General features: G+C 47.1%; 1 protein-coding gene across 1 annotated transcript in view; it reads left to right on the top strand.

The window, feature by feature from the left end:
- The window catches only part of CPXM2 (carboxypeptidase X, M14 family member 2), a 128848-nt gene that overhangs the window by 80441 nt on the left and 22016 nt on the right, over positions 1-26391 (top strand). The window contains exons 5-8 of the mRNA XM_024121523.3: positions 7175-7259; positions 8244-8394; positions 17803-17891; positions 25538-25661. Of these exons, the coding sequence (XP_023977291.1) occupies positions 7175-7259; positions 8244-8394; positions 17803-17891; positions 25538-25661 (449 nt within the window). The remainder of the gene's footprint in view (positions 1-7174; positions 7260-8243; positions 8395-17802; positions 17892-25537; positions 25662-26391) is intronic.

Raw genomic sequence — 26391 nt, 5'->3', positions numbered from 1 at the left:
CTGTGACTCCAAAGCTTGTATGTACTGACTCAGTTTGAGAACTAAAAGTTTTTTATAATGTGGAAAAAAAAAAAATAGTCCAAACATCAGGAATTACATATTCTCCTGTTATAACATTAGAAAGTATTTTGATAGAAGCTGAAAGACTCTATTCAGTATTTTCTGAACATAACATGGTATGGAGCTGCAGCAACCATCTTACAACCCAAAGATAAGAAGTATGAAAAATGAATATATCTTAATGTATTCTTAGACCTCCAAGACAAGTATGATAAATGAATGGGTAAGGATGTCTTCTTAGAACTTGGAGACAATGAGTATGAAAAATGAATGTCTACTGATGTTGACTCTGGAACAGTCAACCAGCTGCATAAGTGCTAGCAGCTGCAAACATCCAGATTCTCTTGTTATGTGAGAAAGAATGAACTCATACTTGGTTACAATAAAAACAAACTAACACATAAACAAAGGAAAAAAACCCCTACTGGAAACATAGTGAAATACTCAGTGGTGAAATACTTGAACCTTTCCTTCAATCTCAGGAATGAGACAAAGATGTCTATTATTAGCATTTCTTTAAGCATTGAACTGGAGATCCTAGGCAGTATAATAAATAAGGCAAGAAAAAAAGAAATAAAGCCCTAACAATTGGAAATAAACAGAACTATCATTGTTCTCAGAAGACATATCATGTCCTTAACAACATCCAAAGGAATCCCAAACTCTTAGAATTATTCATGAATTAGCAAAGCGGTTGGATACACAGTCAACATACAAAAAGCATTTATATTTCTACATACCAGCAACAAAAAAGGAGAAAATAAAACTTAAAATATTATTTATAAAATAATCAACATCAACTATTTAGGAATAAATCTAACAAAAGATAAGTACAGTAAGACCTAAATAAATAGAGGGATATACCATGTTTATGGATTGGAATATTTAATATTGGAAATGTTAATTCCTTTAAAACTGACCTATAGATTCAATGCCATCTCAATTAAAATCCAAAAGGTACTTTGTTTTGGAAATTGACAAGCAGATTCTAAAATTTATATAGGAATGCAAAGGGCCAAGAACAGTCAAGGAAATTGTGAAAAGCAAAAACAAAATGGGAAAACGTACACTACTAGGTACAAAGACCTATTATAAAGCTACAGAAATCAAGACAGAATGGGTTTAGCATAAGGTAAGGAACAACGGAACAGAATATAGCGTCCCCAAACATACCCACACGTGTACAGTCACGTGATTTACAGCAATGGTGTCGTTGATGTGCAATAGGAAAGTAATCATATAAATGCTTATGGGTCAATTGAAAGCCCAAATGGAAAACAGTGTATCTTGACTCTTACCTCACACTGTCCAATAATCAGCTTCAAGTAGATTGCAGATCTAAATGTGAAAGGTAAAGCAATAAAGCTTTTAGAAGAAAGCATAAGAAAATATCTTTATGATCTTGGAGTAAGCAAAAATCTATTGAAAAGGGCACAAATACTGCAAACTGTAACGAAAAAAAAATAGGTAATTGGACTATATAAAGTTTAAGAAATTCTCTTCGTCAAAAAATACTACAAAGTATTAGACACAAACTGGAGAAAATATTAGCAATCCATATATTTAGCAAAAATCCTTATATCTAGAATGTATAAAGAACTCTTACGAATCAATATAAGACAGACAACTTAATTGAAAAAAAGGGAAAAACTTGAATAAGCATTTTGTCAAAAGATGATGTATTCAAATGCCCAATAAACATATAAGATGTTGAACTTCATTAGTCATCCAGTGAATTAATAAAAAGTACAGTGAGATAATAGGACATACCCATCAGAATGGCTAAAATGAAAAAGAAAGATAATACCGAGTGTTGACAAGAATGTGGAGCAACTGGAACTCTCATACACTGCTGGTATAAGTGTAAATAGACACAGTTAATTTGGAAAACTACTGCAGATGAACGTACGTATATCCTAGGACCCTATGATCCAGCAATTCTATTCCTAATTACACACCAAGCAGAATTCTATGTAAATTCACCAAAAGATACATACATAGAATTTCCATAGAACTACCACTATTCGTAATAGTCTAAACTGGAAACTACTCAGGTGCTCATTAGCAATAAAATGGACAAATACTGGGTTGGCAAAAAACGTTCATTCAGATTTTTCCGTAAGATGTTATGGAAAAACCCAAACGAACTTTTTGGCCAACCCAATAAATTGACCATTCTCAGAGTGGAATACCAGAAAGCAATGAGAATGAAAAAATCATAATTATGGGCAATAATATGAATTGTCAAAGACAAAACTTAGCCTGAGACAAAATGAACAAAGGTTGTTTATTCATAAACTCGCGGCAAGAAGTCTCTGCTGTCTCTTTCAAGAGTCAAATGTGGTAAAAAGGTGAGTCAGTTTCATGGAGTAAACAGGAAACAGTCTCTGATTTCCAAGCATTCTATTAAGACGGAAGTTTTGGTAGTAGAGAAGGCTTTCTAATTAGTCCTAAAGTACTTTTAACCATGGTAGGCGGACAGCAAAGGGGCCCGCTCCCTACTGCCTGGCAGAGGAAGTTCTGCCTCTATCAAATGGCCTGCAGAGCGCATGGAACCACAGTTCTGCTGCCGTGTCCCTTACTCTCCTCCAGGATATCAGCTTCCTTTTGCATCCTCCAAAGTACCACAATCTCATCTTCCTCCATCTATGAGATGCTTATATTCCAGTGGGGGATAAAGATAATTCTAGAAGGGAGTATAACATTACAAACAGAATTAAAATATGAAAGAAACGAACATATAAGAAAAGAAATTGGCTAGATTGGAGGATTAGGACAGGCTTATCTGATAAAGTTTGAGGTCTGAATAGTTTAGAGCAGGGGTCCCCAACCCCCCGGCCACGGACCGGTACCAGTCCGTGGCCTCTTAGGAACTGGGCGGCACAGCAGGAGGTGAGCTGCGGGTGAGCGAGCGAAGCGACAGCTGCTCTCCATCTCTCGCAGTAGCGCCTGAGCTCCTCCTCCTGTCAGATAGGCAGCAGCATTAGATTCTCATAGGAGCGCGAACCCTGCTGTGAACCGCGCACGCGAGGGATCTAGGCTGCGTGCTCCTCCTGAGAATCTAACGCCTGATCTGAGGTGGAGCTGAGGCGGTGATGCTAGGGGAGCGTCTGCAAATACAGATTATCATTAGCAGAGAGGTTTGACTGCACAGAGACCATAATAAATCAACCGCTTGCAGACTCATATCAAAACCCTCTCAGGGAGTGGCAAGTGAAAACAAGCTCAGGGCTCCCACTGATTGTGCATTATGGTGAGCTGTATTAACTATTTCATGATATATTACAAGGTAATAATAATAATAGAAATAAAGTGCACAATAAATGTAATGCGCTTGAATCATCCTGAAACCATCCCCCTCCCGGGTCCGTGGAAAAATTGTCTTCCACGAAACCAGTCCCTGGTGTCAAAAAGGTTGGGGACCGCTGGTTTAGAGGCAGATAGAGAACGGGAGAAGAGGAGTCCAGACAAATGGAACAGTATGTGCAAAGGCCCTGAAGCAGGAGAGAGTATAATCAGTACCAGGAATTGAAAGAAAGAGCATGGAAGGTAAGCAGGGGTCTTATAGAACATGATGAGGAATTTGGTCTGAATACTAACATAACTGATATTTTAAGCAGGAGGTGACATATTAGTATTTCATTAGAAAAGTAAACCTCTGACTGCGTGGTAGATTGGAGGGCAGTTTAAATTTCAGAAGACCAGTGGGAGGCAACTGCAATAGTCCTGGCCAGAGAGAATGGGCTGGTTGGTGGGAGCGAAGATGGAGGGAGTGGAGAGATTCTAGAAGGATGTGGAAGGTACAATTGACAGAACTCGGTGATGGTTTCACTGTAGGGGAGAGCGGGAAAGGGGGGCCAAGGAGGACTCTGGGATTTTGTTGCCCTGGGTGGATGGCAGTGCTTTTTCTGAGGCAGGGGCTCCCAGGTTGGGGTACAGAGTGGACGGAATAAATCAGTTGGTTTGGGCGGGTTCAATTAGAGACACCGCTGAGGCGGTAAGTGGAGAGGTCAGATAGGCAGAAGGATATGATGGAGGTCTGCAGTTCAGAAGAGAGGGCTGAGCCACGTAATTAATTACCCTTCAAACATAAAGTGTTGAATTTGTCCATATTTGGGTTTTTTTAAGTTTGAGAAATTATTACTTGGTTTGCATTTCCTTTCGTCTCTCTCCCCTTTTCTTTGGAGGACTTGTTTGAATTTTTCTTTCCACCCCTCTCTTATTGTTTGTGTGCTTCTTTTGACTGAGAGGCTTCCTAAATTCATCACTTCCACCCACGCGGGATAACACCCCTCACCTCTGCTGACTGCCTCGCTGGGTCCCTGTGGGGCGTGATCAGCAGAAAAGCAGATGGCAGAGGAACTGCAGGTGCAAGTCATTTGGAAATGATTTGAATGTTGGAAACAGTTTGCTATTTGGGGTAAGCATCATTTTCCGGTGCAAAGGGCCTGAGCTGTTGCTGAGGGGCCTTTCGAAAGACGTGCTTAGCGCATCTTAATCTGCAGGCGTGGGCTCAAGTCCGTAACCTCCTGAGGAGGAGCATGTTGTTTGATAGATCCTGGCTCCCTAATAAATCAACCGCTTGCAGACTCATATCAAAACCCTCTCAGGGAGTGGCAAGTGAAAACAAGCTCAGGGCTCCCACTGATTGTGCATTATGGTGAGCTGTATTAACTATTTCATGATATATTACAAGGTAATAATAATAATAGAAATAAAGTGCACAATAAATGTAATGCGCTTGAATCATCCTGAAACCATCCCCCTCCCGGGTCCGTGGAAAAATTGTCTTCCACGAAACCAGTCCCTGGTGTCAAAAAGGTTGGGGACCGCTGGTTTAGAGGCAGATAGAGAACGGGAGAAGAGGAGTCCAGACAAATGGAACAGTATGTGCAAAGGCCCTGAAGCAGGAGAGAGTATAATCAGTACCAGGAATTGAAAGAAAGAGCATGGAAGGTAAGCAGGGGTCTTATAGAACATGATGAGGAATTTGGTCTGAATACTAACATAACTGATATTTTAAGCAGGAGGTGACATATTAGTATTTCATTAGAAAAGTAAACCTCTGACTGCGTGGTAGATTGGAGGGCAGTTTAAATTTCAGAAGACCAGTGGGAGGCAACTGCAATAGTCCTGGCCAGAGAGAATGGGCTGGTTGGTGGGAGCGAAGATGGAGGGAGTGGAGAGATTCTAGAAGGATGTGGAAGGTACAATTGACAGAACTCGGTGATGGTTTCACTGTAGGGGAGAGCGGGAAAGGGGGGCCAAGGAGGACTCTGGGATTTTGTTGCCCTGGGTGGATGGCAGTGCTTTTTCTGAGGCAGGGGCTCCCAGGTTGGGGTACAGAGTGGACGGAATAAATCAGTTGGTTTGGGCGGGTTCAATTAGAGACACCGCTGAGGCGGTAAGTGGAGAGGTCAGATAGGCAGAAGGATATGATGGAGGTCTGCAGTTCAGAAGAGAGGGCTGAGCCACGTAATTAATTACCCTTCAAACATAAAGTGTTGAATTTGTCCATATTTGGGTTTTTTTAAGTTTGAGAAATTATTACTTGGTTTGCATTTCCTTTCGTCTCTCTCCCCTTTTCTTTGGAGGACTTGTTTGAATTTTTCTTTCCACCCCTCTCTTATTGTTTGTGTGCTTCTTTTGACTGAGAGGCTTCCTAAATTCATCACTTCCACCCACGCGGGATAACACCCCTCACCTCTGCTGACTGCCTCGCTGGGTCCCTGTGGGGCGTGATCAGCAGAAAAGCAGATGGCAGAGGAACTGCAGGTGCAAGTCATTTGGAAATGATTTGAATGTTGGAAACAGTTTGCTATTTGGGGTAAGCATCATTTTCCGGTGCAAAGGGCCTGAGCTGTTGCTGAGGGGCCTTTCGAAAGACGTGCTTAGCGCATCTTAATCTGCAGGCGTGGGCTCAAGTCCGTAACCTCCTGAGGAGGAGCATGTTGTTTGATAGATCCTGGCTCCCAGCAGGTAGTCCCACAAAGCCGGTGGACAGGTGAGAGAAGGGAGAAAGTTCAGCAGAGGGTTGGCTTCCAAGCACATATAAAAAAGCACCTAAGAATAATTTTTGAACGAGTCAGACAATTCAGAATGAATAGAGCCAGCTGCTGTTTCTAAACAAACTCTACTAGACAGTATTGATTTGGACTAGAAACTGAGAACCTTCTTGGGATCTATCTGGATCCTGAGTCCAAGGAGGTTTCACAGTAGGAAAACAAGGATTCCAAATGCTTCAGCTGGTGGAATGTTCTAAAAGATTAGTACATTGGTGCTTAGTTCCAATATTTAAAAAATTTGAAAGGAAGACGCTCAGGAAGACTTGTCTATATTGCTTAACAATTAATGTTATAAAAAACTGAGGCAGAGGGGAAAAATGTGTTTTCCACAGGAAAGTCATTTTTTTTTTTTTCTTATCAAATTGACCTCCACTCTGGGAAGTCAAATTTTGGCTCTTTTACCCTCAATAATTTCTGTGCAGTAGGATGTGATGAAAGGGGTCTGGCCTGGGGCCCAGATATCACTGGATTATTGCTGGCTGTGGAGTGGGGTGGGAGAATTGTCTGCACGGCTGTGACAGCCCAGGAGAAACCTCGTGTGTCTTGGAGACTCGGGCTGCTGTTTTTGTGGTTGGTGGAATCTAGTTTGTTATGTTCCCAAACAGTTTTCCAAATGAAATTTCTAGGCCAACTTGCCACTTTTACCGAGATTTCTTTCCCACGTGGAACTCTACTACTGGGTGTGATGTAAACGTTCAGTATAAACAAATATGTAAGTTATTTGTGGATCTTTATGTGTGTGACCAACATTTAGTTCTTACTGGGGGCCAGGCATTGTCCTAAGTGTTTAATGGGTATGAAACCATTTAATGCTTACATGACTATTTTAAGCTTGGTGCTTTTATAATTCCCATTTCATGGATGGATAAACTGTAGCCTAGATGGGTCAGTTACCTGGCCAAGGCCACAAGGAGGGTAAGCAGTGGGGGCCAGGGTGTGACCCAGTGCTGTCCACCTCTGGGACCTGCTTTCTCTACTGCTGCACCTCTGTATGGAAGAGGGAAACATTTGAAAGTGTGTAGTCCCAATGGTGTTTTATTTTTTCTTAGGAGTGACTGGGTAACCTCCTATAAGGTCATGGTGAGCAATGACAGCCATACGTGGGTCACTGTTAAGAATGGATCTGGAGACATGGTGAGTCTCTTTTCCCTCTGACCACGTCCTTGGTGTCTGGCTGTGCAGGGCTTGGCAGAGGCAGTGGACACCCGACCAGGGTTTGCACCTGGATGTTGCCTGGTTCTGTGTCAACCCAGACCAGCCATCCAGTCTGATGGATAATGACCCCCTTTCCGTACCCTGAGGCTCGGAACCAAGTGGCCCACATTTAGGGCTCAAATTCGGAGCTGCTGGGATTCAGTCTCTTCCACAAGTCACAACTCAGCCCTGGAAGGTCAGCGGCCCATGGGGAATGTTGGGGCCTGCACAGCTAGTCAATTAGAGTAGTTCCCGAACTTTCTTTAACGACCCTGGTCTTTCAGCTCCACACTTCCCTCCGGGTTAGCCAGTTCCGATCTTATCACCCTCTTCCTCGGGTTCTCAAGCGCAAGTTCCAAACATGGTCTCCAGTGCCTTCCAAGATCTGACTGCAGCCTCCACCTCAACCTTCTTTATCAAACTTACCGCGCCCCGCCCCCACCCCAACCCTGTACACACTCCTCTGTGTTCCAGTAACAGGGAGACGGTTGCTCTTCTCCTGAACCCCATCTCTGGGCTTCTCCAGCCATTGCTTCCTTTTCTTTACAATCCCTTCCATCCCTACACATCTAAAGAGTTTTCCTTCAAGGCCAATTCAAATGGCACCTCATCCCTGAAGCTTTGCCTGGTCCTTTCCTTCTCCTGACATCCCAGAGCTCTGTGGACGTCTCTTTGCCGTGGCACTAATAGATTTCACCTATGACATCTAAATATAACACCCCTCCTTCTCCCCGACCCCCCCCCACTAGACTGGGGCTTCCTGAGGGCAGGGTCCAGGCCTGATCCATTTCTCCTTCCCCCTCAATGCCCAGCTCACGTTAGGTGTTGCTCGAGATCTGGTGGAATGAGTGAATTACTGACTCTTTCATGCCTTGAGAATCAAGCTCAAAAAGATTCTCTTTTTTTCCCCTTGTGCATAAATAGATATTTGAAGGAAACAGTGAAAAGGAGATCCCCGTCCTCAACGAGCTGCCCGTCCCCATGGTGGCGCGCTACATCCGCATAAACCCACAGTCCTGGTTCGATAATGGGAGCATCTGCATGAGGATGGAGATCCTCGGCTGCCCGTTGCCAGGTGAGTGCCCGTGCTTCCTGCAGGGCAGGAGAGCTGATGGAGCACAGGTGCTTAGCCAGCAAGGTGAATACAAATAAGCCACACCATCTTTTTCTCATGTAAAAAAATACCGCATCTATTGCAGAATATTTAGAAAACATAGGTAAACAAGAAGAAAATCTCCCATAACCCCACTCAGAAACACCATGAACATTTGGTGTATTAAAGTAACATGTCAGCTGTGGTTTTGCCTACTGGGATTTTAAGATGATATATGTTGCGAGGTTGAAAATTCACTCAAAGCTACTACTCAGAAGCAGGCCAAAAGAAAAATTAGGTAACATTTTTTGTTTGTTTGTTTTGTTTTGTTTTGCGTTCCACGGGCCTCTCACTGCCGTGGCCTCTCCCGTTGCGGAGCACAGGCTCTGGACGCGCAGGCTCAGCGGCCGCGGCTCACGGGCCCAGCCGCTCCGCGGCACGTGGGATCCTCCCGGACCGGGGCACGAACCCGTGTCCCCCGCATCGGCAGGCGGACTCTCGACCACTGCGCCACCAGGGAAGCCCTAACATTTTTTTTTGGTAACACGTTTAATTGCCCTTGACTGCTCCTGCTACGCTGGGTAGAGGAGACGGTAGGAGTTAATTTTAAACTTGACCGTGTACGTAGTCTCTCTGTAAAAGTAACTTCGCTTGGATGCCTGTGTCTCTGGGTAAATGCTTTGCTCCTTTAGGTTGTGTTCCCCTTGCCCTATCTTCACATCATGGTATCTGGGTGTGACCCCAGAGTGACAGGAAGATGGGGGCTTGAATTCACACATGGACCCTTGCTGATGGCTGCTCTGGACAGGCTGATCTTGTTTGGCTTGCTGCTCTGTTGGCCTTTCAGAACTTATGAGTTTGTGTGCATACGGAGCCTTATGTGGCAGCCTCTTCATCCTGTCCAGACATCTCCAGGGAAGGAAGCTGGCCTCCAGAACATTCCTAAGGCCCTTCACTAGGGCCTCTAGGAATTTCCACTTTCCTGTCCACCCACAGTCAGGCCATAGGGAACAAGGAGCACAGCTTCGGGTTATCTCTCCTATACTTTCTCCTCCAGGAAAGCCTCAGCTTTCTTGTCTAGTGTGAGAGTCAGGCCTTGCTACCTGTGGATTCCCCCTGCCAGGGGGAAGGGTACCACCAGCTCTGATGTCTCAGGTGCCGCTATATCCGTCACGCTATTTCTATAGCCATCCCACCCCCCACACCGTGAACTTACTGTTACTGAGTTTTTGGAGCGTATTTCATGTTGTTTATTGCTTTTCCCTCAATCCTGTAATATCCATGATCTTGCTTTGCCAAGTATGAATTTTTAGAACATACGCTCTGTATTGGTGAGAAAGATGGGTCTACCTACCTACCTACTTACCCTCACACCAGACAGATTCTTTGTTATATATTTGGGCTTACTAGACAGCAAACTTTTTTCATGTCATTAAAACTATTAGAGACCATCTGTCTTGTGGATGCTTTTATCCTAGTCTGTGGACAATATCTCATGTTTTCAAACTGCCTCTTATAGTTAGAAGTTGGGTTGTGTCCAGTGTTTTGATTCTCTGCAGAATCCCTCAGTGAGTATCTTTGTTTCTGTGTCACGGTGCCTGTCCAAAATTATTGTGTAAATTATGGGATTATTGCTCAAATTAGGTTACGGTGGGTGGCTGGGATTGCTGGTGGAACGGAAGTATGTGTTTCCAAGGATGATCCAGAGAGAATGTTGAAGGCTTCCCAATTTGGGATCTGGGCCTCCATTTGTGGCTGGTTCAGCCTGGGATGACAGTCGCCTGCTGCCGCCCAGGGCCTGCTGGGCTTTCCTGAGTTCACTGCGTCTGCAGGCACAGGCGTAGGCGGGGGTCTGTGAGCCCTTCTTTGTGCCAGGTCACTCAGCACAGCCTTGGTCTGCTTGCTTTAAACAGCAGGGTCACGGTTTCTCTCTGAGGGCAGGAATTCATCTGTTGTTGGTAAAGGGCAAAGGGCAGCCTGTGAGAGTCTCATGAAATAAATATTTTCCTGTTAAATTATTCTTGGGGTGTGTATGTTTGAAGATAGGTCCTGGGGGCAATTTAAACACAAAGACAGAATTACAGTGTGAAATCTGGATGGGTTTCAAGTATGGACTTGGAATGGTTCTATTTTCCAACCTGAATATTTAGGGCCATTTTTCTTCTAGAAGTTACTTAGCAGTCTGCCCAGAGGGGAGCTGGCCTTTGTGCATGCCGCCTGGTGGTGGTCACATCTGAGGGCCTGGGGTGGCACTGGGGCCCCGTGTCCATGTGGGTAATTGAATCTTGCTCAGTTGCCTGGTTGTTGACACGATTTCTTTGTGCAAGTTAACGAGGCCGAAGGCAGGGGTGACCCAAGCACCTCAGCCACTCAAACCCAAGGTGACTTCGTGCTCTACATGTAACCGCCCAGAGTCTATCCTTCCTGGAAGTCTTGTTTATGAACAATTCATTTACCTTTGCTTCTCCTTCTCTTTGTCCTGTCTTCCCTGTCTTCCTGGGGACTCTCAGGTGGGGGCAGAGGAAGGGGAAGATTCTTTTTAAGTCTTCATGAATAATGTGTCCAGAAATTTTTGAACTAGAAAATGAATTGCCCTATACCATGGTCTATTAATAGGATTTTTAAAGCTCAAAATGAGTAGAAAAGGGGGAGTGTTGTTTCACGGTTATAGTTTCCGTTTTGTAAGATGAGAATGTTTTAGAGATCTGTTTCTACAACAATGTGAATATATGTAACACTACTCAACAGTACTCTTGAAAATGGTTAAAATGGCAAATTTTATGTTATGTGTGTTTTACCATGATTAAAAAAATTTTTTTAATTCAAACAAATCTTTTAAATGTTGTTCATTTTTTTTTAAAGTGAAAGGAAGTCCTCTTCCCCAGATTTGAATGGCCTTGTCCATTTTGGACGAAGGATCTAAGCGTATCGGAAACTCTGGGGAGAGCTTCTTAAGATAAATTTTTAATAATGAAGAATTCAGGTGAAGACACACGCCAGCTGACTTCCAGATCACAGCCTTGGTGGTTTTCAGGTATTTTGCTGTTGCAAACAACACTGCAATGTGCTCTGCCTCGTTCAAAAAAGAGCTCCATTGTTCTGCACACGATTTCCCCACAGGGCGGCAGGACCGTGCCCAGGGTCCTGGGGGGTTGGCAATACCTGAGCTCCTGGTGCTGGTCTGCAGCTTCCGTTATGAATGTGAGATTCTGACCTCTTTGGGGAAAGTCTTCACTCCTTCCACCTCGTCTTCCTGGCCACCAGGTCTGAGCGCTGTGTGTCTGAGCACACCAGGACAGCACCACTGTCCTCTCTCTGCACAGTGCCAAGGGGTCCAGGATCTTGAATTCGACCCAGAGGAGCTTGTGGTGAGCTGTACAAAGATCTGTGGAAAGGAGCTTGTGTCCCTCAAGCGTGGAGGAGCTGCTAAAGGGCAGTGCCCCTGAATCATTCCTTTGGGCGGGCCGGGACCCGTTGAAATGCTGTGTCTCCTTTCTCTGAATACACATACCCTCCATTCATAAGCCACTGAGAAAATGTTTTCGTTGTAAGACCACCACCAATCTCGCTGAACTGTAATGATGTGTCAGCCTGCCCCTCCCCCTCTCAACAATTTGTATAGATTGGGGGAAGGATGGGTTCTATTGGATCAGCATAGCTGCAAGGACCTTTGAAATCGGTTTGCTTTACTACCTTCCACTTTTCTTCACCAAGTCAGGCCACACTCCCCCCAAAATTCATGTCCACGTGGAGCCTCAGAACGTAACCTTTTTTTGGAAAGAGGCACTTTGCAGATGTGAGTAGTTAAGATGACATCATACTGGGTTAGGGTGGGCCTTAAATCCAATGACTGGTGTCCTTAAGAAGAGAAAACAGAGACACACAGGGAGAAGGCATGGGATGACTGAGCCAGAGATTGGAGTCATGAGGCTACAAGCCAAGGATTGCTGTCCACCGCCAGAAACTGGGAAGACACAAGGAAGGATCTTCTCTGAGAGCCTTGAAAGTGCACGGCCCTGCTGACAGCTTCATTTCAGACTTCTGTCCTTCGGAACTGTGAGAGAAGAAATTTCTGTTTCAAGCTACCTAGTTTATGACGCTTTGTTATGGCAGCCCTAGGAAACCAGTACACAAACAGATCCAAAGATGGCATAATGTTCCACAATTATCCTCAGTCCTGAGGATGTGATTTTCATTTACCACTCGCTCCACCCTTACCCTCCATTCTCTGTTCTGCCATAGTGATAGGGTAATAGCATCACAGCATAAAGTGGGCCTCTTCTCAGAGGTCACCTGGGCCCTAGAAAGTGCTATCTTTTTGTAACTAGCCCTTTCTAAATAACTTGATTGGAGTATCCATCCATCCATCCATCCGTTCATTCCTCACTCGTTCATTCGTATATCAGACGCTTCGGGAGTCAGGGCCCAAGGATTCTGAGATAAGATGCCACAGTTGCTGCTCCCAGAGCTCTCGCTGTCCAGTGGGGGAGGCGTGTTGGCATCTTGTCCCCGGCGAATCCCTCTCAATTCAGGGGGCTCCAGGCTTGCTGGCTGCAGCCTGTCCCCCCGTCGCAGAAGGCAGCTTGCCCTCCTGAGTTTAAATAAACGTGTGATTTCTCTTCTTGTCCAACTGCCTGATGTAGATTATCTTAGGAAACTGTATAAACAGCAACACTCTTGAAAATTGTCTTTCCTGACCGTTTCTCCCGTCAGTCAGGCTGCAGATTGGCCCTGGGACTTCCTGGAGAAGGAACACCAGCCGAGAGATCAGAGGGTCTCCTGGACTCACACGAGCGGCGTGGTGGCAATGCTCTGCGGTCGGGTTAGATGAGGTGGGGCGGCAAGGAAATAAGCATGAATGATGTGCTGCTCCCTCTTTGGAGCCACGCGGAGCTGTGGGTTTGATGCTTGCACCGACAGTAAACCTAAGATCACAGTGGGCTCTGCCTGGGGGTCCAGGTCTCCCCCTTGCCCCTTTTGGAGTGACCTTGTCATAAGAACAGTCAGATGGCGCTGGACAAGTGCGACTTCTTCTCATTAGGGAGCCAGCTCTTTGCAGAAGGGGTTTGGTGCTGTTTGCATATGGTACCAGGTCATCCGTGCTCAGGGCTCTGTGCTGGGGGTGTCGGGGCTTAGGGAGGTCACAAGGCCACCGTGATGGGCATTTCCTTGGGTGACTGGCCTCGTGGCAGGGAAAGAAAGATCTGTGGTGGCTGCGTTTCTGGTATCCTCCTTAGTCCTCAGAGAGCACTTGGAGGCCAGCAATATTTTTTTTAATGAGGTGAAATTCACATAAAATACAATTAAGCTTTTTCAAAGCATACAGTTCAGTGCTAGTATATTCACAAGGTTGTATGATCACTGGCTCTTTCTAGTTTCAGAACTTTGTCATGGACCCAAAAACAACCTGGACCCTCTGAGTAATCACTTCCGGATGCCCCTCCACGGGGTAACCTCTAATCTGCAGTGTCTCTATGGATTTGCCTGTTCTGGATAAAGCATGTCATGAGGCTAGCGATTGTAGATTGCAGTGAACCCCCTTTCCAGGAAAGATAGCCTTTCCTCTCCCAGCTGAGCACCGGCAAAGCAAGATCCCAACCCCCAAAGCAGCAAACAGCTGAGCAGAATGGTCCAAGAATCGTGGTGTTCGCTTGGGTGTCCAGTAACGGGGTTTGGTCTGCATAGTGCAGTGAGCTGGCGCCGGATTGGGGAGGAGAATAGCGAGTGTCCACATCAGTGAGGAGCTGGGGACGCTCAGGGTGTGGAGTCGTTTCCAGGGCTGCCGTAACTCAGTACCAAAAACCAGGTGGCTTAGGACAACAGAAAGTTATCGTCTCACAGTTCTAGAGGCTAGAAGTTTGAGATCAAGGTGTAGCAGCGCTGGTTCCTTCTGACGCCATGAGGGAGAAGTCTGTTCCTTGCCTCTCCCCCAGCTGCTGGTGGTTTGCTCTCTAATTTTTGACATTCCTCAGCTTGTTAGATGCATCACCCCCGTCTCTGCCTTCACTGTCCCATGGTGTCCCCTGCGTGCTTCTCTCCGTGTTCACATTTCCCCTTTGGATAGACACAGTCATAATGGAATAGGGCCCACCCTAAGGACCTCGTGTAAACTCGATTAGCTCTGTAAAACCCCTCTCTCCAAATAAGGTCACGTTCTAAGGTCCTGGGGATTAGGACTGCAACATATCTTTTTGGAGGGGGGCCATCATTCAACCCAAAAGAGGCTTAATGAGTAGCCCTGTTGGGACAGAGCAGGACTTTGAGTCACCGAATAAGAGAAGTAATGTTGGGAGGGCAGTTTTAGACTCCATGTGCCCCATCTGCAGTTCGTCTCTTCCCGTTACTAAGGTGTTCCAGAGGAATCAGCTGGTGGTCAGGACATCTGATACATGAAACCAGCCACGTGAAAGGAAGCAGGAGACTGCTCCTCCAAAGCTCCATCTGCAAGGATAAAAGCCTTGCAGACTAAGTCCAGACTTCCATTTCAAATGTCGGAATTCCTACTCAAATTACCTTGGGAGGGGTCGGGGGAGAAGGAAAATTTTAGCTCACAGGAGTGAAAATTCCCGGGGTAGATCTGACTCTGGCTTCAGGTAGGAATAGGTCTGCAATCTCAGGGCCTTCCTGGTGCAGTCAGAGCTCCCCTCCTCACCACCGTGCAGGCAGGAAGCTTGGCCACTAACACCCCAAACTCATCCAGCATGTGAGTGACGCCAGCAGGAGACCCTCGTGGGGAGGAGCTCTGGGAGGAGTCGTCTTATCAGCCCAGCTTGGATCCTGGGACCATCTCTGAGCCAGTGGCTGTGACCAGAGGACGTGTGTTTTCATTGGCTGAACCTGGGTCACATGCCCATACCTGTGCGTGCTGGGCAAGGCTATTCCACTGGCAGCATCTAGAATAGATTCCCCACAGGAGACTGGGATTCTTTGGTCCACAGAAGAGAGAAGGGGACAGTGGGTTTGGCTGACTAACGGGGTGGGTTTGTAGACTATGGGCCCCAGGGAGGGATGGGCTTGGTTCTCACTCGTTACCGGCAGTGTTGGGGCCCTGATAGGTTCTCAATAAAACTTTATCCAATCAGAATAAGTGGACAAGTTTAGAAGTATTTGTTTGAAAGGTGGAAGACTGAAGGTTGTGAAAATGTTCACCTGTGGTTCTGAGTCGGTTCTGGAACTCGTACCCATACCCTCAAACTGATCAGTCTCAAGGAAGGAACAATGTTGCCAGACATGGAGATCTTTCTACCTTGAGTTCTGCGTTTTTCTTCAATCCTTTTTAAGAACCCTTGAAGGCATAACTTGTGTTTGAAGACAAAAGGGGCTTTTCAAGAGGAGTCTTGGAAAGAGGCCCCTGGGACTTGGGGGCGGGGTGTTGAGTAGCTCTAAGGAATCAGCAGGTGGGTGAATTCAGTGTAAAGTAATGTGAAAATGTGCTTTACCTTGGCTTTGAAACATACAGGTTTGGAAACCAAAGGGCAGGAGGCTTGCTGGAGGGTACGGTCAGCCAAAGGACTCCCCAAAGGACAGAGCTTGGAACATAACTGGGGGCCTTTGCTGAACCTGAACTACTTTTGCTTTCTTTCTGGAACAGAATGCCAGTTTGCCCCCCACCCACATTATCTCTTTCTCAGTGGTGATTATTTGTTTCTAATAGTGTCACTGGAAAACCTTCTCTGAATGTTAAGCGCCGAGTCGTTTTTGGTGTGTGGGTCCGCATGTGATTTTCAACGTGCCGCATGTGGCCGCAGTCTCAAGGGTGAAGCCAGTCTTTAAGGGGACCTCGGCAGGTAGGTTCCAGGCGGCAGTCACGCCAGGCGGCTGTGGATTGCAGACAGGCAGCCAGCTCACGTGATCGCAGATGTGTGTAATGTGCACCGCGGACCTCAACCCTGCTGGCAGGGCGCTCAGTACTTTAACACTGTGCTTCTCAAACTTATGGATTTTTTAAAACGTGGATTCGGATTCAGTAGGCGTAGGCTGCGTCTTACAAGCGGCCAGTGTTGCTGGTCTGTGGCCTTGTTTTGTGGCATGAGTTAGGACTCCCTGCTCCTAACACCACTGGGAGCAGGTGTTCATCCTTCCATCACCCGCCACTGCCATCACCTCCAGAATTATCCCTTGAGCCACTTGGATCAAACAGCTGCTATGGTTCCAGCTTTGCTCACGTGGTTCCTGAGTTAGTAGGTTAACTTGTCTAAAGCACCATGTGCTCTCTGCCTTGGGGAGGGATCTGAGCTGACCAGGATTTCTGGCTGCATGGAGCTGGAGCTGGAGATGGCAAGCCTGGCTGAGGCTCTGTAAGCCTCCGACTTTTTGTCAGGTCAGGAGAGGGCCCACTGAATGGTCCCTTCCCCACCTCATCCTCCTTCTAGCTCTTCCTGTTCCCTTTCCCCTCCTTTTCTTCTGCGTGCTCTTTGTTTTTGTAGTTGCATAAACGACATCGGCTTATAGGAATTAAAGAAAAAGGTCAATTTATCTGGAAGAGAATTAAGTCAAGAGCAGACATCTCCTCCCCAGTCCTCAGGGGTCACCACTGCTAATGCACCCTGATTATGCCTGTTAGGGTGCTTTGGCTCCAACAACAGAAACCCCAGCTCCCACTGGCTTAGCAGGTTCAGGGGATTCTTTATCTCATGGGATTGGAAGTCCCAAGGGAGGTTGATGGGAATCTAGGGTTGGTTCACTCAGTAGCTGTTGAAGTTCTCTCTGTCCTCTACTCTGGAGAGATTCTCACTCGCTCCTCTGTGCCATTCACGTCCTTCCCTTCAATCTGGACCAATAAGAGGAGCCAGGAGTGCTATGTTCTGATTGGCTTAGACCAGTCATGTGGGACCCCTGGGGCTTAAGGCATGAGGTCAGTTTCCTAGAAGTGGAGAAGTGGGGATTCCCAAACAACACAGGGCTTCTGTTAGGAAGAATGAGAGTGGACTGCCTGCTGGGCTAGCAACTGATAGAGTCCACCACACTTCTGAAAACTTCCGTGCAATTGTGATATTCATTCATTCATTCATTCACGTATTCCTTCCTTCATTTAGTGTGACTGTTTTGCCAGGCACTAACACTAACAATGAACCAGTGAGGGAGGTACCAGTGTTCCCCTGTTTATAGGTGAAGACACTGAGGAAAAACTGCTCCAGTGACTTATCCAAGGTCACACAGCACACAAGTGGAAGAGATTGGAACCCAGGCATTCTGGCTCCAGGCCCATGCTCTCACCACTGGATAGTTCTGACTCTTAAGATGCTTCTTGAAAGTTTGGCTCTCTCACCTCTGTGCGAAAGTTAGAAGCTGGAGGTTGAGCTGTGTTCCCACGCAAATCAGGCACCTAACACAGCCTCCACGGGTAACAGAATACTGTGAATGAATTCAAAACCGTATTTCTGTCCGTAGATCCACATAACTATTACCACCGACGGAATGAAATGACCACCACCGATGACCTGGATTTTAAGCACCACAGCTATAAGGAAATGCGTCAGGTAAGATCCAGGTTTCTCAGAGGGAAGTCTCTCCTGTGCCCAGACGCACGTAGCTGTTTGTCTCTGTGCTTTTATGGTTTGTTGAAGCCACAGGAAGTGCTTGTAGTTTCGAGGCTGAGAACGCCTTGGGGTTCAGGTGACCAGAGGAAACCTCCCTCACCAGCAAGTGATTGAAGCAGAACTCGAAGCCAAGCTTTCTGATTTAATACTATACTTCTTCCGCCTACACTGTTGGCGGAAATGTAAATTGGTGACGCCACTATGGAAAACAGTATGGCGGTTCCTTAAAAAACTAAAAAGAGAGCCACCACGTGATCCAGCGATCCCATTCCTGGGTATATATCCAGACAAAAAATGAAGACTCTAGTTTGAAAATATTCATGTACCCAAATGTTCATAGCCAAGACGTGGAAACAACCTAACTGCCCATCAACAGATGATTGGCTTAAGAAGATGTGCTATATGTATATACAATGGAATATTAACCATAAAAAAGAATGAAATATGGCCATTTGCAGCCACGTGGGTGGATCAAGAGAATATTATACTTACTGAAGTAGGTCAGAGAAAGACAAATATTATATGACATCACTTATGTGTGGAATCTAAAAAATAATACAAATGAATCTATATGCAACATGGAAACAGACTCACAGGCATAGAAAACAAACTTATGGTTACCGAAGTGGAAAGGGAGAGGGGGAGGGATAAATTAGGAGTCTGGGATTAACGGATACAGACTACTATATATAAAATAGAGAAGCAACAAGGATTTACCGGATGGCCCAGGGAGTTATAGTCAATATTTTGTAATAGCCTATAATGGAAAATAATGTTCCATACATATATATATATATATATATATATATATATATATAAAATGGAATCACTTTGCTGTACCCCTGAAACAAACACAATATTGTAAATCAACTCTACTTCAATTAAAAAAAAATACATCACTGTGTGTTTGAGTGGTATCACTGATTTAAGGACAATAGTCATGTGCAGAGTCGAAAAAGAAAAGGAATCCGTAATAACACTGGTAATAGTAATAGCAGGAAGCTCTCACATACGACCTACATCAATTTCCCTACGTTAGGAATTCACCTATGTTAACGTGGTCAGTCTCTCTAACCACCCGAGCAGTGAGGACTGTCGCTGGCCTTGTCTTACTGATGGCGAAACCGAGTCACCGAGGGGATATGTAACACTCCCCTTGTATTCTGATTCTCTGATTCTCGGTATTAGAATCACGGGGGGAAATTTGGAAAAATACCTCTACTTGAAACCTGCCTCTGGCCAATGAGAGCAGAATCCTGAGGAAAAGGGACTGGGGAATCTAAATTATTTAAAGCTCTCCTTGTGCTTCTAATGTACAGGCAGGTTTCAGAACAGCGGGTTGATACCTCATGGCTCTCAGTGCTTTCGACTGTTCGTAGGAGGAAAGGACGTCCCAGGTGAGATTGTCCCAGATTTAATGACAGAAACCAAGTAATCCTGAGCTATTGACAGCAGTTGTCTAGTGGGTGCAGAAGGGAGAAGGGACCAAGGGTTTTTTAGGACAGGCTAAAAAAGCAGCCCTATGCTGAGTGCTTTGCCTGTGTAATCCCGTTCAGCGTTCCCCCCAAGCCTTGTGCTAGAAAGCGCGGGGAAGTGTTGGCAAATGAGAAACCCTTAGACACGCAAGAATCTGTCGGAAGAGAAGGAACAGAGAAACGTACTCACGAATATGTTTAATGAACAAGCATTCACCAAAGGCCAGAATAACATGGCTCCAAGCGAGGGCTCACAGGTGCTGAGGGAGCGGTACCAGCCACGCGGTGCAAGGGCAGGAGACTTTCCTGAGGTCGGAGCGATTAGGCTTTGCCACGAGGGCTCTCTGCTTCATCCCAGGGAGTCAACAAACCCAGTTAGTCTCCGTGTCATTTAATTTGAGATACACACAGCGTGCAGGCACCTGTCGGCACAGACTTGGAGGTGGGACGTGCTAAAGAAATTGTCCCGGGGTCTTGCTCTGCAGAAATCAGGATAATGTGTTTGCACCTGAGGTCTGTGAATCATCCCTGATGCTCTCCGTTGTCGGGTGTTTATGTGGCTGCTCACCATTCCATTTTATGAAGCACTCGTGACTTAACACAGCTTTGCTCAGTGGGCATCTCGGGACATCTTTTTGCCCAGAAATTAGGCAACTATCAACTTAGTTGGTGCAGTTAATGTCAAAAGCAATCTATCTAAATGCATTTAAAGTGGGCTCACTGCACGGAGAGTGTGGTATCTTTAAATAGTTGTCCCGCATGGAGAATGGGGGTCCTTCTCATATGGGGAGAGCTAATGGATGTGCTTCATTACCCTGGGGGGCTCTGGTCCCCATCACCTGGTAGATGTTAGAGCTAAGAGGAGCCCGAGAAAGCAATGCAGCCCCTGCAGGGGACACTGGGTGACCACTCCGATCTCTCAGGACCCCGCAGCACTCAACTGGAAACTGTCTGAGTTTGGGCGTTGGGGGCATCTATCAACCCTGAAGAGTGTTCAGGCCAGAAGTGATTTGCCATTTGGACTCCTGGCTCCTGGGGATGGGAAAGAAGCCAGCACTTTTCGCAGTTCCCTGTATGGAGTCTGCTAGATTGCTGTAGAAATCTTTCCACTTCAGGGGGGAAAAAAAAAAACTGTTAGTTTATCCTAGTATTGCGAGAGACATTTACAAAAAACACAAAAATGGGAAGCAGACGCAAGAGCAGGAAGAGAAAACAGAACAGCTGTTGCTTTGGAGGGGAAATCATAAGAATGTGAGCGACTGGACTAGCGTGTGTGAGAGTTATTTCCGGAGCACTGACTTATAAGACACCGTTCTCCCCGCAGGGGGAGCCCCGGGGGCTTGGGAAGGGGATGGGGGGAAGGGGGGAGGCAGGAGGCCGTTGCGCAAATGCTGATATTATGATGCAGATTGAGTTAATTGTTCTGAGCACTGAAGGCCTTCCCAGCGTGTGTCACCATTCAATTGCTCAGTCACCTCTGTGTCTACATGTACGTTACCTTTCTCCGTCATTTGGGACCACGAGGGCAGAGACTCTGTCATTTTATCTTAAATCCATAAAGTGTATTGGATAACTGTACTTTTGAGGTTGTTACGGGGGAGATTTTGGGGGGACGGGGCCGGCGTGGCCGGCCGTGGTTGGGAAGGGACGGTTGCAAGTGAGGTCCGCCGTCATCCAGGGCCTGTGGCAGGAAGAGACAGAAGGAAGGGTGGTCCGAGCAGTGAGGACAACGAGAACAGGACTGTGGAGGCAGGAGGGGACGGCCTGTTTCTGGGACAGTTGGCAGTGCCAAGAGAGGCTTTAGTCTTGAGTCTGAGAATCGGGAGGTCTTCTCCAGGAGCAGAGCTGTGTTTGGGGAGATCCTTCTGGCAGTTGTATGGGCAGTAGACTGGTGAGCTCTGCCCCTGTCCCAGGAGAGGGACCTGCCGGGTCTGAAGAAGGATGGGGGGAGGGGTTTCTGAGGGGGACTGACCAGTCCTAGGATTCCCCAATAAGTTGGAGAGAGATAGGATTCTGGTGTGCTTCCCAGGGCCTGGGATACCGTCCACAGCGGGAGAAAAAGAAGTGGTTTTGGGGAGAGGTTAAAAAGATTGGACTTTGGTTGGGGACCTGCAGTTGTCAGGTGCCAAATGCTTAGGAAATTCTGGCTGGTTGGCTGATAAGGAGCGTGTGGCATGAGGCAGTAGAAAGGAGTCCGGGAGAGACGTGGGTTGGAAGGCAGCCGGCTGATGGTTTTGATTTCCCCGGGCAGCTGAGGATGGTCGTGGGTAGCAGGCGGTGGGGTCGCTGAGCTCCTGACCCTGGGGGTGGACGATGGAGGCAGGAAACCCGGGCAGGACAGCAGGCTTGCGGATCCAGACAAGCCCAGCTCCGCCCGCCACGGGACGCCTCCTACCCTGGCTCTCTTCCTTCCCCCTCCCTCTGGAATTCCTTTTCACTTGATCAGATGCAGTGTCTGTTTCTCAGACAAATGAGTAAAGATGATGGAAGAGGACTTTTTCTCTTCTCCCTTCTTTCTTTTTTTTTTTTAACATTTTAATTCATTGGATAAGCAATATTGTAACCGTATCAAATGCAAACTAAAAGTCTCAAGGTTAATCCTCCATGAACCCAATACCCTAAAGAATCAGTGGTTTTCATTTTCCCCCATTTCTATCCAGGGTTTGCGTTTCTGTGTTCACAGAATTCATACGATTTTGATCAGAGGATGGTTGCAACTTTGCCCAGATTTTCTCACTTAATATTGGATCATTAGCCATGTCTCATTGCTGTCTTCATAATTGTCATTGGATGCTGCGGAATGTTCCAGTGAGTGGATGCATCCGTTTTCTCAGCTACCTTTCTGCCCTGGAGCCTTCGGATAGCTCCCCACTGGCAGTGACGTGTGAGAGGATGAAACCTGCTCCAGCAAGTGTCATCGTGCACGTAATTTACCTCTGACATACCGCTCCGATCCTCTGATGTATTGCTCGAAACTGAATTACTAGGAAAGGGGGCTCTTTCTTCTGTCTCCTTCAGGAGAGGAGGGAAGCAACAGAGCCAGGAACTCAGTAGATCCCAGGATGTGATTTCTTCCCACCTCAGAGACGAGGAGACAGAGTCTTGAGGATGCTGAGCATCTTACAAAGCCCACTACTCTCGAGGGCAGTGTTTCTCAACCATGTTTCCTTACTGGCCCTTTCTGGACACTTTTCTTAATTACCCATTACATTAAAAACGAAGGAATAAAATTTTGTTGGGTAGGGTTGCACTTTGGAGGGCCACAACGCATGTAATATTTAAGATTTTTAGCCCCTGGAAAACCAATTTTCACCTCCTTTGGGTGATGTCATCCTTGTTGAGGATGAATGCTTCCTCAACAAGGCAGTGAAGAAAATTCTGTCCCTTTCTCTTACTTTAGACATCAAGACTCAAACATTTACCATTAAGACTCAAACTCCAGAAAATCCTCTGACTCTTGCTGGGAATAAGCAAGGTGGCTCGCCAGCCGGGTCTCTGAGGGTGCCCGTGGCCCCTGGAGAAATCCTTCCCAGCGCTGCAGAGGGCCACGGTGCAGAGGGGGTTGTCAAGAACCTTTCTAAAGGGAGTCTTCAAATGCCCGTGTTCTCGTTCCTGTGCATGGAAAAGCTACTTGTGACACCACAACGCCAAGAAGGAAAATGTGACCGGTCTAAAAATACTCGTTCCTGTGCATGGAAAAGCTACTTGTGACACCACAACGCCAAGAAGGAAAATGTGACCGGTCTAAAAATACTGCAGTGGTGGGTAGAGGATAAAGAGGTGACTGATGAGTTATGGCTAAGAATCATCCCATCCTGAGAGGCTGTATCCCTGGCTAAGTGTGCATCCAAGGGAAGATGCTGTTTGTCTTTTTCCAATGTCAAGGTCATGATCTCCAGCACAGGGGGCACATTCCTCTGGCAGCTCATCAAAAGGGGAAGGCGGGTAGGCATTAAAGGACAGCCAGACTCTGTGCTGAATGCTTGTGTTGATCACCTAGTTCAGGATGAGCCGAGTGGCTCTGTGTCTGCAGAACTGGTCCTTGATCTGAGCGCAGGACGGTGGGTCACCTGCTGAGTAGGATTTGCTGAGGTCCGCGCTGCTAGTGGAGCGCGTGTGGTCAGCAGAGACTGATACGAGAGGCCCAGATCAGATGGTGCTTGTGCTGTGGCCGTCTACCGGAACAATCCCGTGTACAACAGACAAAAGGGGCGGCATTGCTTGTTTCTATTGCTCTCCTGCACCTTCATGGGCAGATAAGAACTCAAGAGTCCAAAGCCCTGGCTCCACCTGGTACCAGCTGGGAGACCCTGGGCAAATCCCTCAATGTCTTTCTGAGCCTCAGTCTCCATAGCTGTAGAATGGGGACAGGCCTCCTTGCTTATCTACTTCACTGGTGGTCGTCACGATGAGATGCAGTGGAGAGATAGAACTTACTATGACCGCGATGGTGAACGTTGCTAGTGACATTATCACCATGTCTCTTGTTAAAACTTGGCCTACTCCTGTGTGGCTCCACTTCAGCCCCTCGGTATGTATCCCTCATGGTGAGAGGTGTGAAGCTACATTAACCTTGCTGGCATGTGGTTTCTCCAGTGGTGGTGGGTTTCTGCCTCTTCCCTCTTTGAACAAGAGTCCTTTATAGTCAGCTTTCTCTTTCTCTCACCTAGATATGATAACACAAAGTGAGCTATCATAAAGCAAAGCCTGTTTCCCCCTCCCAGGAGTGGTGAGAGGATAGACCCTGAATGCCTGACCAGGGCTGTGGCTGTAACACCTCGTAGGTGTGTGTGTCGTAAAAGCAAAGCACCAGCAGCAAAAGCTCCATTCCTTTAGAAATGCGCACCGAAGCCCAGGATCTTCCTCCACCCAGCAGCGCAGAATGTTGTTACAAAAGGCAAACCAAGTGCAATGTCACTCCACTCCGGCAGAAATTCCACGATACCGATTTACCAGTTCCGTAGATTTTAACCTACCATAACGTTTGAGACAGAGTTGTTTATTTACACTTTACAAGGACATTTTATGGATCATTTGGTTGATGAGGAATGTTTTGAAAGATGCTTAGAGCACGCCCAGGCCCATGCCACCCCTTCCTCCATCACCACCAGCCCAGCTCCTGCTCATCTTGTAAAAGGATGAAGCCCTCCCTGGTGGGCACCCGCCCACCCGCCAGGCTGGGATGTCCTCCCTCGCTGCTTCCACAGAACCCAAGCTTCCCTCCTGGTCTGTAACACCCTGTCAGAAGTTATCTCATGAACGCACCTGACTCTACCATGGGGAAGCGTGGCTAGTCTGGTGCCTGGCAGAGACATCCTTTGAATCAGAGCTTCTTTCACTTGGGGATGGCTAAACAGTTTCCCCCAGAAAGTCAAGGCCACTTACCCAGCTCACTCACAGGTACCCGTTCAGGGAGGGGAGGCACAGCAGCCTCTGGCGGGGGTGTCTCTGTCCTTTGCCCCAGCGCTCCTGTGATGAGCAGACCCTCTTCCCTTCCTTTGGCAGCTGTCTGACAAGCTCGACTGTCCAAGCAAAATTCAGGAAACAACCCATATATATTTCACCTTCTCGTGGAAGCCTGCATCCCTCACCCTTTCACTGCACGGCTCCCGTCACCCTGGCCTCCACGCACCCCTTACTTGGCACCAATGAAGTGGCGATGGCACTCCATCTGTTACCTCACTTTGAGTTCCAGGAGGGCGAAGCCGTGTGTGTTTCTTCAGCCTGACATCATAGATTGCTCATTACAGTGTAAGAAAAATATGATATTCAGTAATAAATATTTATTTAGGCAAGGGTATAGAGAGAAAAGGCTCAGTCTGTCTAATGAGGTCACAATAAGAAAACAGGAAACCAAAGTGAAAAGGTAATACCTCGTCACCCAGGGAGGTGACACGACAGCCCAGGGAGGTGATGAACACAAGCAGGAGGTGCTGGAAGACAGGGCAGAGGGGCCACGAGGAGAACATTCTAGGAAGGGGGATGGCACTGGTGTGCAGGAGGGTGGCCGTGTGCAGGGGGCCGTGGGAGAGGGCTGTCTTCCTGAGAGGTCTGCCCTCCGTGCAGCGTGGCCATCCTTGTGTAGGGCCGTAAACCCATCTTGTTTCTCAGTTGATGAAGGTCGTGAATGAAATGTGCTCCAACATCACCAGGATTTACAACATTGGCAAGAGCCACCAGGGCCTGAAGCTGTACGCTGTGGAGATCTCCGACCACCCTGGCGAGCACGAAGTCGGTGAGGCTGCCCCTCTGTAGCGCACCTGGCCCTTCGAGTCCGGTGCTTTCTTAAAGAGCGAGGCGATGGTCACCCTGTGAGAACATTCACGAAACAGAGCGGGAGCTGTCCATGCACTCACTCCCACATAGATTCTGCAGATCTTGGTTCTCTGAACGCCTCATTTTATGATGTGGGCTATCAAATTACTTAAGAAATACCCTCCTTTTCTCCAAATGGACCGTATTTAATTCTGTTTCCCGTCTCTGAGACTGGTCATGCTAACCAAAGAGGAAAATGGCTGGAGATGGTTAGGACAGAGTTTTTTTTGTTTTGTTTTGTTTTGTTTTGTTTTTGCGGTACGCGGGCCTCTCACTGCCGTGGCCTCTCCCGTTGCGGAGCGCAGGCTCCGGACGCGCAGGCTCAGCGGCCATGGCTCACGGGCCCAGCCGCTCCGCGGCACGTGGGATCTTCCCGGACCGGGGCACGAACCCGTGTCCCCCGCATCGGCAGGCGGACTCTCAACCACTGCGCCACCAGGGAAGCCCAGGACAGAGTTTTATTCCTGGAGAAAATTCTGGACTTCCTGGTCGTTAAGGGCTCTAGTTAGAGGCGGTTCCCTTAATTTTCCTTTAAATTTCCATCCTATTTTCAAGCATTTCCTGTTTTCAGCCATTTCTCATTCAATCACTCCCAAAACTATGTTCTCCTACAAGTCAGTGGGTGGAGGAGCGGGAGTGGGGTCAGAGAT

This window comes from Physeter macrocephalus, chromosome 20 (genome assembly GCF_002837175.3).
Source record: "Physeter macrocephalus isolate SW-GA chromosome 20, ASM283717v5, whole genome shotgun sequence".
NCBI lineage: Eukaryota > Metazoa > Chordata > Mammalia > Artiodactyla > Physeteridae > Physeter > Physeter macrocephalus.
This window is presented reverse-complemented; position numbering and strand designations above follow the sequence as displayed.